The following is a 19066-nucleotide window of genomic DNA, read 5'->3' as shown; positions in this document are numbered from 1 at the left end:
CCTTCTAATGATAAAATCCAGGGAGTCTAATTATCATCTGTCGTGCTGCGTCTTCACATGTACAGTATACATAAGATTTTCACCAAATCCCGACGTGTCAAAGACTGTAACAATCTAGTGCTATTATCAACATTCCTACATGCCGTTGAATGCATTGTGAATAGCTGTGTGTTAGCAATAGCACAGCAGTGAGAGGAACTTCAGAGGGACCTTCAGCTCTATGGGTTACTGGACTGTAGCTTGCTCTCGGAGATCTGTTTCCTGATCAGGGTTTAATTCTTTAGTCTCTGCATGCATGTTTTTGTCTTTAGCAGAGGCAGTGGGGTCTCACGGCAAGCTCGGTATTTGAATTAAGTATCCTGTTCATATAACTTTGATAAGTAAATAGTGCAAAGGGGTAACACATGTTGGAGTATGCTTAAATTTTGGTTTTGGCTGTGATCTGCACTGTTGGGGAGAGGGGGGAGGTGGAGGGGGGGGTCATGTACAGGGTTCTAAAAGAATGCATCCTACCTTCTCTTTCGTTTGTTTGTTTGGTCATGGACCAAGGGTGGCTGTACTCATGGTATGCCCATGCGTGTGTGTGTGTGTGTAAGAGAGAGAGAGAAAAGTAGAGTCAGAGAGAGAGGGAGAGAGAGGAGGTTTGTTTTCATTTTCCCTTAGTTCAGCACATCTGAGAGAACTTTCTAGAACTCTGGAGCCCTGTCAAAACAAAGATGGCCGAACAGCTTGAAAGGGACAGGCCCCGCAAACGGAGGCAGAGAAAAATGAGCCCATGAGAAGGCAGCTGGAAACACAGAGCCTGCGGTCCCCTGCCGCAGCTGCAGTCAGATGTGTCGGCCCTGTTCCGCGCGGGCCCCGGTGCCAAGCCCCGAGTGTCACAGCTGGTAGTACTTACCGCCTTTCGCGGTAAAGTGTGTGATTCATTAGCTAGGACAGTGTGTTTTGCGCCAGTTCTGGTCATGTTATTGTTAGGATGTGGTAAAATTATAAATATGGGATGCAGGAATCGGGGGAAATATGTGACTTGTTAAACTGTGGGCCACTGCTGGTTTCTCATGATCGCGTAGCAGTAAAAAAAAACCAAAAAAAAAACCCTTCTGTCACAATTTGTTGTGCGAATGGCTTTATACGGAAAGGCCACCGTCATGCTCAGTAATTGCTGTGCCCGACCCCGGCTGGATCGCTTTAAAAGCGCAGGACGGGGTGACTCAAAGATAGCACTGGAAACCCAATCAGCTTCCTTCAACATGTGCTCCTTGGGTATATATACTTCACAGTCCATAAAAGACACTCGCCAGGGGCTGGTATTTTCTTCAAAAGCACTGTAAAAATAAAACTTTGCTGATTTTTACTTGATAGAAATATGTGTGGCAGGAACTTTCTGACATTTAGCCTGTCATGAGTGAGGACTGCCTGCTCCTCAGAAATAAACATCCGTGTTTCAGTCACTTCACTTTCCGGATATTGCATATTATAGATTCATTTTGATGTTATATTTTTTCATACTGTATGTATATATATGTTTTTAGGAAAGTCTCTGTATAGTAGTTGGAATTGTCCCATTCACAGGCAGCTATCCAAAGATCTGTCCATTTTCTGCTCTTTTAGAGCGGTACCGTCTGGTTTGTGGTAGAAGTAGTCCTTCCAAACAAGGACAATGAGGCCATGTTAAATTTGATATCTGAGTAATGCCTTTCCTGTAAGATGGAAGGTGGACCAGAAGAGCTGTGTGCGGGTGAGGTACCGTAGACGCCCAACCCCCCTGCCCCCCCCCCCACCCCAAAGCGGCCACTCACCTGCCAGTCTCACAAATGCACAGCTTGTAACATAGTGTGGCCGCATCATTCCTGGCCTACAGCTGAATATGGATGCAGTCTGGAACAAACCCTTGTTCAGCCCCCCCCACTACCACACACTCTCACTCCCAAACCACGTCCCCACATTAATGTTCCCCCACTGAGATATTTATCATTGTGCTTTTCCAGCTCCTTCTGTGTGGTCTTCATGTAATCTTGGCATAAAATAATGGTTGTTTAAGTAGCTAACTATGTACATAACATACAGTAGATTACTATCACACTCGCTAGCAAGCTAACTACCAGCTAATTGGAAATTGTTACTGTACAACTGTCGATAAATTAAATAAATGTGGTGTAAAAGGTTTCATGGCTCATTTGCATGTTCGCACATATGCATGCGTGCTGCGTGCGTATGTGCCCCAATTAGAACTGATGGAGCAATGCATGCTGGGAACAGTGCCTGGAATGGCTATACGTCTGACATAGTAAGAGCTGGTCGTGGTGGCACAAGATTTTTACACGAAAAAACTGTAAGAACTAACAAAGGTACTAAAATGTTAGTACTCTTTTCTTAAACACGCATAAGAGTCCATTCGTGCATGAAATCAAAATTATTCCCATTCCTACCTTCACATTGTTATTAATTGTCACGTATCGCATACGCTTACATTTTACCGAAACGCTACAATGATGGATGTAGTGTAATCTGGGCTGGAATGAGTTAAGATCTCTCTAAGCGAGCCTCGCTTCTTGGCTTCAGTTTTTTAGTAATTGCAGCCTTGCGAGCGTGTTTCAGATCAGTATTAGTGGGACTTGAACAAGGTTCAAATGCCTGGTATTTGAAGGAAAATGAGCCCTACAGTATGCAGATAACTTTCACTGGCCTGGTTCCTGTACGTTAAATAAGCGAGCACAAAATGCTTTAAATGTGCGCCGGGTGATTATAGCTTCCTAGAATGTGGTTAGCAAATTGGGAAACATTTTCCGTGAGGGGTAATACCAGTGTTTAATATTTTGAAACTTTAATGCAGTATGAATAATAGAATTCTTGAGTAAAGAGAAAAGAATAGAAGTGTAGTAAAAGAAGGGCCGGTCAGCTTAACACCCCACTTGAGCTCGTTTAAGAGAATTATTTTCTGCCGACTCATTTATGTTGCCAGTGTGAGGTGTCATAAAATACCCAGCATGACTGCCAGGTCTGGAGAATATGTAATATTTTTATGTACAAAATAACAGCCTCTTTTCATTTGTACCCTGGTACACACATGTACGTACACAAATCACCAAACACACACACACACACACGGACACACACATGGCCAAAGAGTCAGAACTGGGGGTTAAAATTGGGGGGTATCTCTCTCCACAGAAAGCAGTCATGCAGTTCCAATTAGATTTAGTCTTCAGGGGCCCTCTCTCTTTGGACTAGTGGATCTCTCAAAAGGTGCAGCAAAGAAAGTTCTTTGTTTCCATACCTCTACCTCCCCTGTACTAATCCATTTCTTGGGAATAGTTCCAGGGCCTTGCGTTAAAGTGAGGCCCTGCCTTCTCTGTGTGATACGAAGGCCCCTCTGTCTTTCTCTCTCTCTCCCCCTCTCACCCTCTTTCTCTCTCTCTCTCTCCCCCTATCCCTCTCTTACCCCCCTCTCTCTCTCCCCCTCTCTTCTCTCTCTCTTTCTCTCTCTCTCCCCCCTGTCTCTCTCTCTGGCCTGGGCGAGAGGTATCCAGACTGCTGCCCCTGTCCACCGTGTGTGTGAAGAATGCACTAAAGCAGACAAAAGGATTGGCAGGATCCTCCCTGCGTCTTGACTGAGATCCAGCGCCTCCAGATAGCCATAAAACACCTGGACAAAATCAGCAGGTGACGGCAGGCAAAGGGAAAAGATCAGTCACAGCCGCCCCCGCACCCCCCCACCTCCAACCCCCCCAAACCCCTCCAGCCCCCTCTGGCTCACCGAGAGCCACTCATTCCCCTGGACAAGCCTGGCTGTCACCGGGCCGGGTTTTAATCTGGGGGTAAGATTGTCAGGAGGTCCGGGGAGCACTTGGCCCACAGACAGGCGGCAGGGCGGCCCGTACTTTAGCGTGTGGGGACAGTAAAATGTGTCGTCGGCTCAGAGTCCGCTGTGCGGTTCGGCATTCCTCCACGCCGGTCTTCCGCACGCGATGTCCTGCCGTTTTTCGTGTTATTTACTGCTGCTTCATTTGCCTTCGGTAAATAACACTACTGTTGCTTTGAAACTTGTCACATCTACTTAAGAGTAGGCAAATGCAGCACAGGGCTTATTGTTTCACCAGTGCCGAAGCAGAACCACATTTGGGTCAGTCCTGGAACAAGAAGTAACTGCTAACCCATTCAATTCTGCAGCATAATATTGAGTCATATAAATATACATGAATAAAGAAATACATGAATGTTTGAAGAAAATCAATCGTTCTCTCATCTTTCTGTATGTGACGACAGTGAAAAAGAATATGAGAGAGACTTTCGTTTTACTGTATAGATGTATTTCAGTTAGCAACTTGTCCGTTGACAGCAGACTGCTGATGTCAGAACTCATAATGTTAGGTCCCTTGAGGCCTTGGGGACCGGTATTGGAGGTGCGCACGGTACCCCATCCCTCAGTACTCAGAAACGCCAGAGGGTCGAACCCTTCCTCTTATCCCCCCGCGGGGCATGCAGGCTCGACGTGCGTTCCCATAAAGGCTGCTTCAGCGCAGCTGGTTATGAAATTCGATAAAGTATTGCATATAAGGACGAAAAGGAGGAATGAGAGCGGCCCGCCAAAAACATCTGAAATTCATCTGCGTTCATCACCGCCTGGTCCTCCATTTTCCTCCTGTTTATTTTACTTTGTTTTGGGACCAGCCCATTCCTGTACGGTTTTGCTACAACCTTACTGTTCCCTACACAATTGTTACCTGAAAGAACAAAAAGTGAGGTCTAGAAGTACATTACATTACAGGAATTTGGTAGAAGCTCTTATCCAGAGTGACGTACAACATTGCATGCCCATAACCAGGGACAAGTGCGCTGAAAGACCTGAAAGGGAAGTAGAGTTTCAAGTGGTAAGAATGACCACAAAGATAAGGACTTGGGCCTTGTATATTAATCTGACAATGGATTATATGAAAGCATTTTTTATGTGAAAGAATGATATACACCTATGTGGGAACAACAATAAACAGCTTACATAGCCAAAAGCAATAGCAATAAAACCACCCTAGTAATAATGAGACACAATAGAAATTATTTTTTATAATTTTACCTGTAGCCTCCATCTATGATTGATTAGGGAGGTGCATGGTGCCAGAATATCAGTGGGTTTGAATGGTTAACAGTTACCCTTGTGGTTCATGTTCCCTTCAATCCAGGCCTGTTGCACCATAGCATTCTTTCGTGCTGAGTCCCTGACCACGTCATTTCACACCAAGGTGGCCGCTAACATCATGAATTATTTTTTAACGGAAAAAAAAAAACCTTACCGCCAATATATCTGGGAGATTGTCACAGGAAATGTTTGACTCTCTGTGAAGTTCACCCAGTGTAATTCTTTGCTAATTGGGAACATGCGTACTTCTGGATCTGTCATTACGACAAGCGGCTAGTGATTTCTCCAACCAAGTCAGTGTGCAGTGTGTTAAAACGGACAAAATGCTTAAGTGGAAAATTAGTTGTGCTGGGAGACTGTGAAAATTTGCCGCTCTTGTACGAGGTCACGCCAGCACGACACACCCACTTGGGGGGCAGTAGAATCATAAATACTTGTGTCTGATGAGACAGGAAATCTCAGGAGTTTGCTTGTTGTAGCCTGAATGTAATAGGAGACCTAACATACACTGTCACTGTATGAAGGGAGCTCAATATGTGTGGTGTACCTCCCACTACAAAGAGCTTTTTTATTTTTTATATAACTCCCTTTTATTAGTCACCTGTTTTTAATATTGACACTGTGAAGTCCCAAGGTATTCTTCTGAAGTCAGACGCTTTGATTTTTAGGACACAGTCAGTGCATTTTCTCCACAGATTTGCTCCACATTTTTGGCAGGATATTAACAGTGTTTAAGCAGCTGAACTGCGCTGGAGAAAGACTTTTGTAGGTGGGGAACAGGGGAGATGATGTACCCGCCTGCAGAGTAACCGGGGAGATGTTTTCACCGTAATGCTCTCAGATATAGCCTACGTGGCCACAGCAGCCTTCGGGTTTTTGTTTTTCATTTTTTACTTCATTTCGGCCTGCGGGCGTCAGGCAGTCAAAGGTGCCCAGCTCAGGGGACATGTAGTGGTCTAGTGCTCAGAGATGCAGGAGAACACACAATTTAAGATGGGATGAGATGGGTGGATTTGCTGCCTTGGCCATTTTGTCGTAGTCCAAGATAATGTGAAAATGTATTCCTTCAGGAGGACACTCACACGTGCACAAACTCTCACACATGCAAGCACACAAACACACACGCACACACAAAAATACACAAGCACATATGCACACACACAGACATACACGCACGCAGAAATGCACGCCATCACACAGACAAACACACGCACACACACACACACACTCACACACAAAAGTGCACACACAAATGCACATACAAAAACGCACACGTGCACACACTCTCACACATGCAAGCACACAAACACACGTGCACACACAAAAATACACAAGCATGTATACACACAGACACTCACACACATCTACACACACACACACACACACACACACGCACAAACATAAAGACACAAGGGCACGCACAAAGGCACACATACAAGTATACACACACACACACACACACGCACACTCTCACACACACACACACACACATACACACACACTCACACACTTCTCATCCATGTTGTCCCTTGTCCTCTAAGCCAAACAGTGAACCCAGGCTAGACCCCGTAGTGACTAATCCGCTAATCTGGCATGATAACAGCCCTCCTGTACTGCGGTGACATACAGTGTGTGTTCACAAGCTGCGTAATTGGCCTAACAGACCAACGGAGAGAACACGATTGGGAGGTGCTCACTCCAGACACACTGAAAATTTTAGGGACTTTCCTTATTTCTAATACAGATTTATTATTTTCTTTCTCTCCCTGTCCTTTTGGTCGACAGACTCATGGCATTCCTCTACTCTGCCGAGATCCTTTTCTCGCCTTGGCAGTTCGTGTGGGCGTGCCTCGCTCTGAAGGAATCCATAACAAAGTGTTAACGGCAGAGAGCCGGGCTGTGCCACCGCATCGCGCAGTGTGAGAAGTGGCTTGTTTAAGTGCTCTGGAATGCGCTGTCTTGTTAATAGAAAAGATATGAGAAGTGTAATTACCAGCAGATACAATAAGTCGGTGATTAGAAGGGCCTGCCTCAGTGGCAGCTGAGTAGACAGTTGTGTTCTAATTGCTTTATTAGAATAAGTTAACTATCTTGTCAGCTGTCAGCCTAGCTTTGTAAACAAGGGAAACGGATAAAAGAGCCATTAATGGTCTTTTTTGGCCGCGTAGACCACATAATAGTGTGCTATATTTGCCCTGCAACAACTTACTCATTGTTACAGGGTAACCCAGCAACCACTGGTGGAAATCATATTTCATTCTGTCATGTAAATTATTGTTCTGCGTGTGTGTGTATGTGTATTCCGTACAAGTCTGCATTTACTTCATTCCCCAGAGGTACTTTTTGTATAAATGCAAATTTTTATGGGTTAAAGGGAGAGAATGAAATTTAAGCAAACAATTTCAGTAGCCCCACACACTAAGTATGAAGGTAAATAAACACAACTTCGGAGAGTGTGGGGCTCAGCGAGAGCATGTTAAATGGCATTGGGCTCGGGGGAAATAAAGCCATATCTCTACAACAGAGTGCTGGAATTAGCCTGTTCACTCACTGTTGCTTTCCCGTGTAAAGCAAGCAAAAGGCTCTCATTCCATATTCCCTCTTTCACCCCCTGCCTATAGCAGTGTGTGCAAAACTCCCTCTGCAATTAGAAAAAAAAAGAGAAGTACCCTCATTCAGCTGGGCTTACACCAGTCTCGCCATCCAGATCCTGAGATCAATTTTTTGGCATGAAAAATTAAGCGCAATTAGAGGGCAAAAAGAGCTTGAAGCCACATCTTCAAAGAGCATCCGTTAGCAGCCTGCGCTAAAGCGCTTCCTTTAATGCAGTGGCACTCCAGCCTCGTCTTCGGTCAACAGATAAATAATAACAGACTGCTGTTTTCACGCGCGGCTGAAGTGCGTATCGCCGGGCGGCGGCAGCCCAAGAGCTCGGCGGGAAATGAGCCGCCGTCTTTTATTTCACATGACACGGCTTGTTATTAGGAGCCGCTCACTGACCCGCGGAGCCCTAGGTGATAAAAACACGGCCTGACACGTGTGTAATCCCACTACATGGAAAACAGGTTGTAATTCGGGATCAAATAAGGGTGACCTGACGAAAGAGGGAAGCTAAAATCTTGTGCAGAGAAGGGGGAACATTTTCTTTTTTTAATACAAACGCAAAGCCACCGAGATGGTTAAATCTCATACACTCTAATTTGCATTAATCTGGGATTACTTAATGTTCATTTAAATGCCTCTCCCTGTTAATCTGTCTTTTCAAAACTGAGCCTAAATCTCATTAACTGGCTGTGTGGCGAATGTCTCTGTCACGGATTAGGGTTCTTCCCCACAAACTTTGTGGACATTATTTTCTCGTTGTTTACACCAAGGCCTGGTTACCGGACAGCGGTGAGCGGTGAGAGTTGAGTGTGTTACCGCGGATAAAACTCTACACACTTCCTCCCCGTGTTACGGGTCGTCATGGAAAGCAAATACCATATTTGGATTTTATTTGAAGTTTTTTTTTTTTTTTTTTTTAAAGCAGAAATTATTAATGCCACTTTTAAACTTTCATGGTATTAGTTTCAGGTAATCTAATATCGCGCTTGGCTAGCTTGGGGAAAGTGATTTCCTTGTATGGGGCTGTCTGGTATCTCACCGTCAGCTTTTGTTTGGCTTATCGGGGGCGATCTGGATCCGCACCGCCCCGAGACCAGCCCCCAGAATTCCCTGCTGCGCGGACGATTAGCTTAGCATGGTTTTTCACGACGGATGACATTGTCGAGGGTTATGTGTCCTCTCCTTTTAGCCTCCCCCTGGCTCTGCCGTTCTCGCTTTAGCTGATTTCTGTAATTAACGGATTCAGTGGCCCTCCGTCTGCGCGGGAGTTGTGGTGCGCTCTGGGAAATGGCGCTCATTCGGCTGATTTGGGGAGGAAGCGACGGGGTGTTCTGAGTCGTGGCGAATGGGTGTGCGAGGGAGAGGAAGGCCAGTCTCGCACAGAAGGCTTATATCATCACGTCAGGCATACCTCTCTACAGCTGTGGAGTGCCTACCAGTGCTTCTTATCACGCGGTCATGCACAGGGCAGGCTGGTGAATTTCACAGGATGGGCAGCTCAACGAGCACTGGCAGATGTGTCCATATGTGTCATGTATTGCCCAAATGGTTTATTCAAATGCTTGGGCAGGATGTGATACATTGGTATCATGGTGTTTTGTGAGATTGTATTTAACCCTTGTGTAGTCTTAACATTCTGTATACTCCCCTTGTCCTAAGGGTAAAAAATTTTCCCGCCTTTACTAAACCCCTTAAAATAAAGCAGCTTCATTGAATTTTAAACCCCAAATCTATTTTGCATTAAGAAACAACCTGTCTCATCACAAACATTGTCATCAAATTTCTAGTTGAAAAAAGATAATTTAGGGGGGTTTTCTCTGTTATTAAACATAGTAGCGGGTCATTTTTTAACACAAGGGTTAAAAAAGTAATCATGGTAGAGATTTTTGCTTGGTGTGTGAAAAACTAATTAATTTTATGTGGATTTTTCAGTATCTAAATATTCTCAGAAGTCATGAGCTAGAATAGCTAATGAGGGAAAGGTGTCTTGTGGCTGGAATTGCACTGGTGATGATATAAAATAGGCATATCACCCTAAGGGTGAATTAAATAGTCATTGGTTATACTGTAGGTACGTTTACCTAAATTCTGACATTGAATGCTTTTAGATTCTTTTGGAGCACCACATTTTAAAACATTTTTCAGTAAGGCTGTGGCACTTTGCGTCTCCCTCTTGCGTGACCAGGAACTTTCTGTTCCGTCCGTTGTGCCCGTCTTGACTGCTCTAACCAAATTGGGGGAAAAGTGAGCCTTCAGTAATTACAGCTCTGTAGCATAAATTCCTTCAGGGTTAGTTCTTTCCCCATTAGCAAAAGAGATAAGCTGAAATGTATTCAAATTTAACCGTACAACAGGGAGTTTTTACTTACAGTAAATGTGTTCATTTTTCTTCCTTCGCCCCGGTGTTTGTGTTTAAATTTGATCGGCCTACCCGCTCTGGGACCGGGTACTGGTTCTGGTGCCTCCAACAGCCCAGGGCGCTGACCCTCGGAAGGTACCACTTAATAAGCGGAGGGGTGCTTTCTCGCGCGGTCGTAAAACTGGAACGGGAAGAGACAGGACGGCTAGAGCTGCGACAGAGCTTAACCTGTGGCGTGTGCTGCGGCCTGGCCTAGCCCGCAGCGAGCTGTTTCTCCACAAGCTCAGCACTACCAGTAATTATTATGGCTCCTAATGGCTGCTAATGGATGGGGTACGTAGATAGAGAGCTCAGCAGAGCCTTACGTGAACCAAACCCAGCCTGCTTTCAGCGCTATTTAATCAGCGGAAACTGGTAATGCTTGTGCTGAAAATGACTGGTGATGATAATAGTAATAATAATAATAATAATAATAATAATAATGATAATAATCCTTCCTTTGTTTTGTATTTTGTATCAGCTTGTATTCATTCAGTGTATTTACCCCTTGTTTTTAGCTTTTAGTTTTGGGCCAGTCTTCAATCATCATTGTTTGTCTTTGACTTTAATTTACAGTGAAACCAGCATAATCTTATACAGTAAGTTTTTATTCACAAACAGAAAGCCAGAATGTGGCAGGTTTTTTGGTGGATGCAGAAATGCACTAAATGCACTGTGTTATTGTTGTTGAAAAAAGCTTTAATTTCATTCATTCAAGAGTCAAAGTGAAAGACTGCTGATTGAATCCACAGTCGTTGACAGGGACAATTGGATAGCTTTGCTGGAAGAGTCCTTTTTTGATCCCTCTCCATAAAACATACTTGCTCCTGCGAAATCTGTTATTAAGTATTTCGGGTATTTATTAATATCTCAGTGCCAACAGCATATTGGGAACTCTACAGTCTGTTTATTGCTTATTTAAGTAGGAAAGTGTTCACAAGGACACTTAGTATTAATCATTTGAAGAATATTTCATCTTGACCTCAAATGTTCCCTTTAAATAATTAGTCTCCCATGCAATAAATCAATTCAAAATGTTGAGTTGCACTGATTTATTTAATTTAAGCTCATATTTTTCCTTTTTAATAACATTTACACAGTCCAAAATTCATGTCACATGAAGCAGAGTATGCAGAAGTATTGGAGAGACTTGATTTTATTCTCCTGCACTGGTTATTTGGGATGGATTTTCCAAAAAAAACTGTTATATAGTGAGAATAGGCTCATATACTTCAGTCTTTTGCACTTGACGACAGAATATCACATTCACCAGACACAATGTCCTGCATTCAATCAACTTTTGCCCTTAGCTTTGATTTACGAATAGAAGCAAGTGTTCATTTTTTGTCTTCACAAACACACTTTGGCATGTTCAGAATTAACTTGCCAAACTGGGCAGTTGAGGGAAAACAAACACTTGCCTTTTTTCTGTTAAGAACAAATGTTGATTAAATCCAGACCAACGTTATTTTTTACAGACAGTACTTCACAAATGGCATTTTTAAGCATCTCTGATTCTGTAGGACATCGGCTTGGAGAGATTTCTGTAATGAAAAGTGAATGGAGTCGTATGCCTTTTTTCCAAATGGCTTTTTATCAGCTATCAAACGTTTATGATTAACACAAGGGCTTAGCAGCCACATCTTTCAGGCAGACAACACCAATGTCAGATTCAGTATCTCTCCGTCTGTCAAAGCACATTACATTTTAATTCTTCTGTTATCTTTCCAAAAGTCCTTCAATTATTGTGCGAGCATGAATGGCTGAATGAATGGCTTTAATTTATATTACATTCTGTCTTACTGAGCGTGTTAGCGGTTGTATTACCGCGCGGCGTCAAGCCAGTTGACCTAACCCAAGTTTCTCTTCCTTCCGCAGGCCATCCGCTGCACTCTAGTGAACTGCACCTGTGAGTGTTTTCAGCCGGGCAAGATCAACCTGAGGACATGTGACCATTGCAAGCACGGCTGGGTAGCCCACGGTGAGATGCTAACACGTGCTACACGCTATGACCCATGTGCTATAGCCTGGCCTCTGTTTAGAGAGGGTAGCAGTGCAAACATGGCTGGGTAGTCCATGGTGAGATGCTAACACGTGCTACACGCTATGACCCACATGCTACACCCTGGCCTAGAGAGGAGATCTCCAGGAACCGGGTTGAGCAGTTTAGAGCAGGGCTGCCCTTCCCTGTCCCTGGAGATCTACTGTCTTGTAGGTTTTCACTCTGACCCTAACAAAACACAAGGAACAGCTAGAGATTCCTGATTAGAAGAATCTAAGGTGTGCCGAATTAGAGTTGAAATGAGATGTAGCGGTAGCTCTTCAGGAACAGGGTTGGGCAGCCCTGATCTAAAGGCACGGGAGGCAGCCACTTTCCACTCTCGAGTGGAAGCTCACCTTTCAAGCCACGGTAAATCTCGTTGAGTAGTGCACATCCTTCTTTAAATTGGATCAAACTACTTGATATGGTGCCAATGATCCTCATCAGTGGCTCTCATCCTACTCAAATTCCCTCAATAGGGTGTAGTCTGTTGAGATAATACAGCATGCATAGTTTCTACGACAATAAGATGGTGGAATAATTCACAGTAATGTTGGTGATTTGTATATCAGTATTTGTATTATCATTTTAAGGTAGTATTGAGTTCCCCTCTCTCTGTGAAATAATGATGGCCTCTGCTCACCTCAGATACTTTATGAGCCTATGGAAAATATTGTCCATGTCTGGTTGTTGTGGTGTTATAACGCATTAGCATGCACTTCAAAATGTACACAGGCCTTTACATTAGATGTAATCCTCCCAATTGAATCAAGTGTGCATCAGCGGTTAACGCACTGTAGATCTGAACAGTGATGAGGCAGGTGTGAGCTTGTTGCCAGGTCAAGCGTAGGTTGGAGAGGGCACAACGCCCCGGGATTTAACCCCCAGCTGCGCCGGCGTCACATCCGCCTCTTTCCTTCATCTGGTTCGTCGTGTGACTCGTCAAAACAGCGTGGATTTATTGCTCCTCGTAAAGCTGCCTCCATCCCAGGCCCTCTCAGGCTACCACCGCGTATGAGCGGTGTCACATTTCATATTTGTGGAGTTTATAATGCGGAGAGCTTTATCAACTGTACAGCAAATACATACAGTATATCATAACCCATTTCACACAGTATAAATATACACAGTATACACAGTATACAGTACATGTGTATGCTGGAAAGCCATGTATGCATTTACTTATTCTCTGTGGATTTAAAAAAAATATATTTTTACTTTAGGGTTTAATTTATTCTGGTTGTTTACCTTTTTAGCAGCATTTTAATGCTAGAATCGCTTGTTCTCTGCCTACAAAGCAGGGCTCAATGTTTCAAATAAACAGGGTGTTTGGGGCTATGACCTATGACCTGTTTTTTTGTTCATTTTTAAGGCGGTTATTTTGTGGCGTTTTTCCTTTGAATTAAGAAAGTGTAAACAATTATTTTTATAACGTTTTAATTATAATCATTCATAAACATTTTATAATTGCTTATTACAGCTGTCCTATGCCTAATACTTTGGTATAAGGCTTTATAAAATTTCCTTTAATGACATTTAAAATCAATAGAAATAAATAAAAAAATTCTGTTGAGGCTTATGCATGATTGTGAAATGCATTTGATGATGTCATAGAAGATAATGCTTGGTGAATAATACTGTTTGTTGAGTATAGAGTAATTTTATGAAGCATTTAAAATTGAATATACATTTTTTTGCTAAAAATAGCAAATGCACACATCATATTTTTCAAAATTAATTTTCATATTTATTCATATTTATTGCAATGCTGTTTCTCCATTATACTGTATAATAATGGTGATGAAAATATGACATGCAGGTGTTTTGAACCGCTGAGCTTCTGAGATTCTCAGGTTCCGAGTTTGAATCTTTTATCAGCATATTGCAGTTTATTAATGAGTACACATATGCACATATGTTTATTTACCTTTGCGTGTCTGCACACATGTAAGTAGTTTGCGTTCTGAGCTGTAGAGACCGATTCCTATGTCTTTATAGCAGAAGGATTTAGAGCAGCCCGGCTCAGGGTTTTTTCAGAGCGATACAGTGGAAGAAAGGAGGAGAGAGGAAGAATAAAGATAAAAGAAAACACCTGTTTGGCTGGAGCAGGAGGGCCGTCAGCGATCGTCACAGAGCCCCTGTTCAATCTCCCTCCATCTCTCTCAGAACTGTCAGGAACCTCTCTTTTTTATATTTCATTTCATCTGCGCATTGGCAGCGGCTCTGACAAGTAGTTCTTCATTTTTTATTATGTTCACGTCTGGCGGGATCTGTTGTCAGGCAAAAACCTCGTCAGCGGAAACCCTGTCCCAGGATCAGAGGAGACAGAAACAGGTGTCACACAGACAGTTGAAGCTGCGCGGGCAACTCAGAGGGAAGAGGGAGTGTGTGTGTGTGTGTGTGTGTGTGTGTGTGCGGGTTAGGCTAAAGACAGAAAGGCAGACAATTACATTAATGCCATTGGCTTTTATCTGCTGGATGTGTTATTACCATGTGCTGCTGAGTGCGCAGTGTGTCTGGGAAAGACAGAGGAGATGGGAGACGAGGGGAAACTTGATAGTTATTAACAGACGAGGCTGTTTGCGTGTCAGAGCTGGACCGGGTTCAAAGTTTGCGGCTACAGAAAGGAAGGGAAGTAGAAAAAAAGAAAGAAAACCTGCAGACAGCAGTCCCTGTGAACTACCCGTGCTCGAGCTCCAGGCCACTAAAAGCCAGTAGCAATCTTGGCTTACAATCATATCATAGAGAAGTGAGGAAGAAGCCAATTCTGAAATTATTTAATTTCATTTAGCGCAGAGGAGCTCAGGACAATTGTGTGTGTGTGTGTGTGTGTGTGTGTGTGAACATGTAGCTGTGTTGGAATTTTATATCAATCAGCAGATCATCCAGTTTATACAGAAATATAATAAGCCGTATTCAACTGTATGTGTTAAGTGTAATTTTGCACTTAAATCAAACATATGGACAGAATTAATTTGTCATATATTATTCTTTTAGGTTAGATAATTGTTTTTATATAATTTTATTATTTTCTAATTTATTATCTCTCCAAAATTATATACCTTAAACTGTGTTGAGGCAAAACACTATTTTTAACATCTTCACGGATGACACAGCTGGTGTGGTGTTACCCTCTCGTGCGGTTACTCCCATCAAAGGCAGTCAGAGCAGACAAGTGACACGGTCTCTGGCACTGAAAGAGTGACACAGGCCTGGCACTGAGACATGTGACACGGTCCCTGGCACTGAAAGAGTGACACGGTCTCTGGCACTGAAAGAGTGACACGGTCTCTGGCACTGAGACATGTGACACGGTCTCTGGCACTGAAAGAGTGACACGGTCTCTGGCACTGAGACATGTGACACGGTCCCTGGCACTGAGACATGTGACAGGGTCTCTGGCACTGAGACATGTGACAGGGTCTCTGGCACTGAAAGAGTGACACGGTCTCTGGCACTGAGACATGTGACACGGTCCCTGGCACTGAGACATGTGACAGGGGCCTGGCACTGAGACATGTGACAGGGGCCTGGCACTGAGACATGTGACACGGTCCCTGGCACTGAGACATGTGACACGGTCCCTGGCACTGAGACATGTGACAGGGGCCTGGCACTGAGACATGTGACAGGGGCCTGGCACTGAGACATGTGACACGGTCCCTGGCACTGAGACATGTGACAGGGGCCTGGCACTGAGACATGTGACAGGGGCCTGGCGCTGAGACGTGTGAGACGGGCCTGGCGCTCAGACGTGTTTGTGTTCTGTGTCTCCCCCAGCGCTGGACAAGCTGAGCACGCAGCACCTGTACCACCCCACGCAGGTGGAGATCGTGCAGTCCAACGTGGTGTTCGACATCAGCAGCCTGATGCTGTACGGGACCCAGGCGGTCCCAGTGCGGCTGAAGATCCTGCTGGATCGCCTCTTCAGCGTGCTCAAGCAGGAGGAGGTTCTGCACATCCTGCACGGTCTGGGCTGGACCCTGAGGGACTACGTCCGGGGATACATCCTGCAGGTCAGGGAGACGCTGCACTGCACGCACACACACACACGTATACACATACACACACACACACACACACAAAGACGTATACACATACACACACACACACACGCACACACGTATACACACACACACACACACACACACGTATACACATACACACACGTATACACACACACACACACACACACACATATACACACACATACACACACACACACACACACATATACACACACATACACACACACACATATACACACACACACACAGATACACACACACACACACACGCACACAGGTATACACACACACACACACACACACGTATACACATACACACACACGTAAACACGTATACACACACACACACACACGTCAACACATACACACACACACCTATACACATACACGCACACACACACGTATACACATACACACACACACACACTTATACACATACACACACACACACGCACACAGGTATACACATACACACACACACACACACACACGTATACACATACACACACACACGCACGTATACACACACACACACGTATACACATACACACACACACACTGCATACACACTCATACACACACACACACACATGTATACACACAAGCACACACACATGTATACACACATACACATGTATATACATACTGTACACTGCGCACACGCACACACATGTACACATACACATGTATGCACATACTTTACACATGCACACATACACACACACAAACACACATGTGCACTCACATGTATACACACATACATGCACACACACATGTGTCCACATGCAGTATACGCACACACGCAGATATACACTCAGACATACACACATGTGCTGTCACACACACAAATACACTCATGTACTGTACATGTATACATGCAAACATACATCCACGTACACACACACACATGCACATACTCAGACAAAGACACACACAACACACACTCACACACAAAACCACATGTATACACACACATTCGTACATATGCTCGCTATCAAAAATGGTTACGAATGACTGAAAGCAACATACACCAAAACTCAATGAGTCTAAATGATAGAGATCCATCATCTGATTGTATGTCTTTTAAAGTCATTCCCTCCCTACAAGCAGGAAATGTTTTGTATTCACTAAAACCCTCTGTAATAACGTTAATTTCACTGAAATGCTCCAGGGACGCACAGTGACAGTTAACACATTGCCGTTCACCTACACTTGCATGCTTTGGGGCTCCTCGCCCGTTCTAAAATTTCATTTCTCTGATCTGTTCGCAATATGTCTCTTTGTAAAAATACAAAAAAGAGAAAGAAAAATGCTGATTATGAACCCGCAAGTGTACCCCCCCCACCCCCACCACCGAAATTGGAGTCAGACACATTTCTTAATCAAAGGTACAGCAGTTTGGTCTCGCAACAAACCAAAGTGTTCCTGAATGAATTAGTTCAGAGCGACTTTACATGTGCTTGTGGTTACCCCACTATGTCCTGAGCCAGAACGAGAGGGAGAAAGAGAGGTAGACATGTTCTGTTCTGAGGTCGGGAGTAAGTGGAACAGTGTGCTACCCTAAGAGCAATGCTTCCCAGTCCCTTTGGGGGGAGGGACCAGCTCATAATGTCCAGCTTCTTATTATATTTAAGAAGGATCACCCATGAAATCAGTGGACTGTCAGTACTGTGTTCCATATCTCAGCCGTATATCAAACACTACACACTACACGCTATACATCTAGACTATCATTTTTTTATCACTAGTATACAATAAAAAATTTTGATCGTGATTTTCGGACATACTACGTTGTCAGAGAACGGCGCCACTTTAAACACAGTGCACGTGACGGCAACTAGTTGATGTGACTTTGTGTAATGAAAGCAGAAAAAACGAATATATATATTTGTACCCATTGATTGTGACTGTGTTCCGCTTAGCGAAATTAAATGTAATAGTTGCTTTTAAATTGTTCAACTCTTTCACCTTTCACCTTTTGGTTTGAACACCGGCCTTCTGTTTGCTTGGGTCATGACCTAGCGCAAAGCACTATGGGATACTCTTGCCAGAATAGAGTCTAGAGTTCTAGTGTTGATATTTCACCGAATGTATGGTGGAATCTGGGTAGCTTTAGCACACTATTTTATACAGCTATGGTTTCGGACAAACTAATACTATTTTGACATCCTAAATAGGAAGATAGTATATGATACAACCTTGTTCTTTTTAAAGAGTGTGCTAAAGCTACCCGGATGCCACCCTACATTGGTGAAATATCAAAGTCTGTGAATACTGGACACTATTCTGGCACAAGCATCCCACAGTGCACTGTGCTTGGTCACGACTTAAGCAAACAGAAGGGCGGTGTTATAAAAGAGTGTGCTAAAGCTACGGTTTTGACATCCAAAATAGTAAGATAGTATGCGATTTTGGATGCAGCCTTGTTCTTTTAAAAGAAAATACGCGGTTTTAAAAGTGACCAATGAGACCGGAGCAAGGCGGCTGTGAAAATATTTTATCCCCCCGTGGCAATTAATGTCAGCTGTTTCTAATTTACGTCACCTTCCAGTCACACCGCTCTTCACACTCTCTGGGTACATCACATAACTGCGCCGCTGTTCGGGCCAACTCTTCCAAAAATATTTGTTCAAATAATCTTCAAAGAATCTCCACCAGGCCTCCGTCAGTCAAAGTAAGGACAGCGAAATCCCGTAATGCCCTATTAGGCTGTTCACAGGGGTGAAATTTAATCAGTCGGAAAACTCAGGTGGGCACGTTCATCGTTGTTGATTTTAACTACAGTCCATCGAGTGTTATTTCTAGTCAAGGGCCGCGGTTGTTGGTGACAGTGGGGTGGAATAGTTTGGCCAGCGAGGTAT

General features: G+C 43.9%; 1 protein-coding gene across 1 annotated transcript in view; it reads left to right on the top strand.

Annotated features, from left to right (window-relative positions):
- LOC133135725 (zinc finger protein basonuclin-2-like) overlaps positions 1–19066 on the top strand; it is a 195746-nt gene that overhangs the window by 122277 nt on the left and 54403 nt on the right. Inside the window, exons 3-4 of the mRNA XM_061252956.1 lie at positions 12015–12117; positions 15958–16193. Coding sequence (XP_061108940.1) covers positions 12015–12117; positions 15958–16193 — 339 coding nt within the window. The remainder of the gene's footprint in view (positions 1–12014; positions 12118–15957; positions 16194–19066) is intronic.

This window comes from Conger conger, chromosome 8 (assembly GCF_963514075.1).
Source record: "Conger conger chromosome 8, fConCon1.1, whole genome shotgun sequence".
Classification (NCBI taxonomy): domain Eukaryota; kingdom Metazoa; phylum Chordata; class Actinopteri; order Anguilliformes; family Congridae; genus Conger; species Conger conger.
This window is presented reverse-complemented; position numbering and strand designations above follow the sequence as displayed.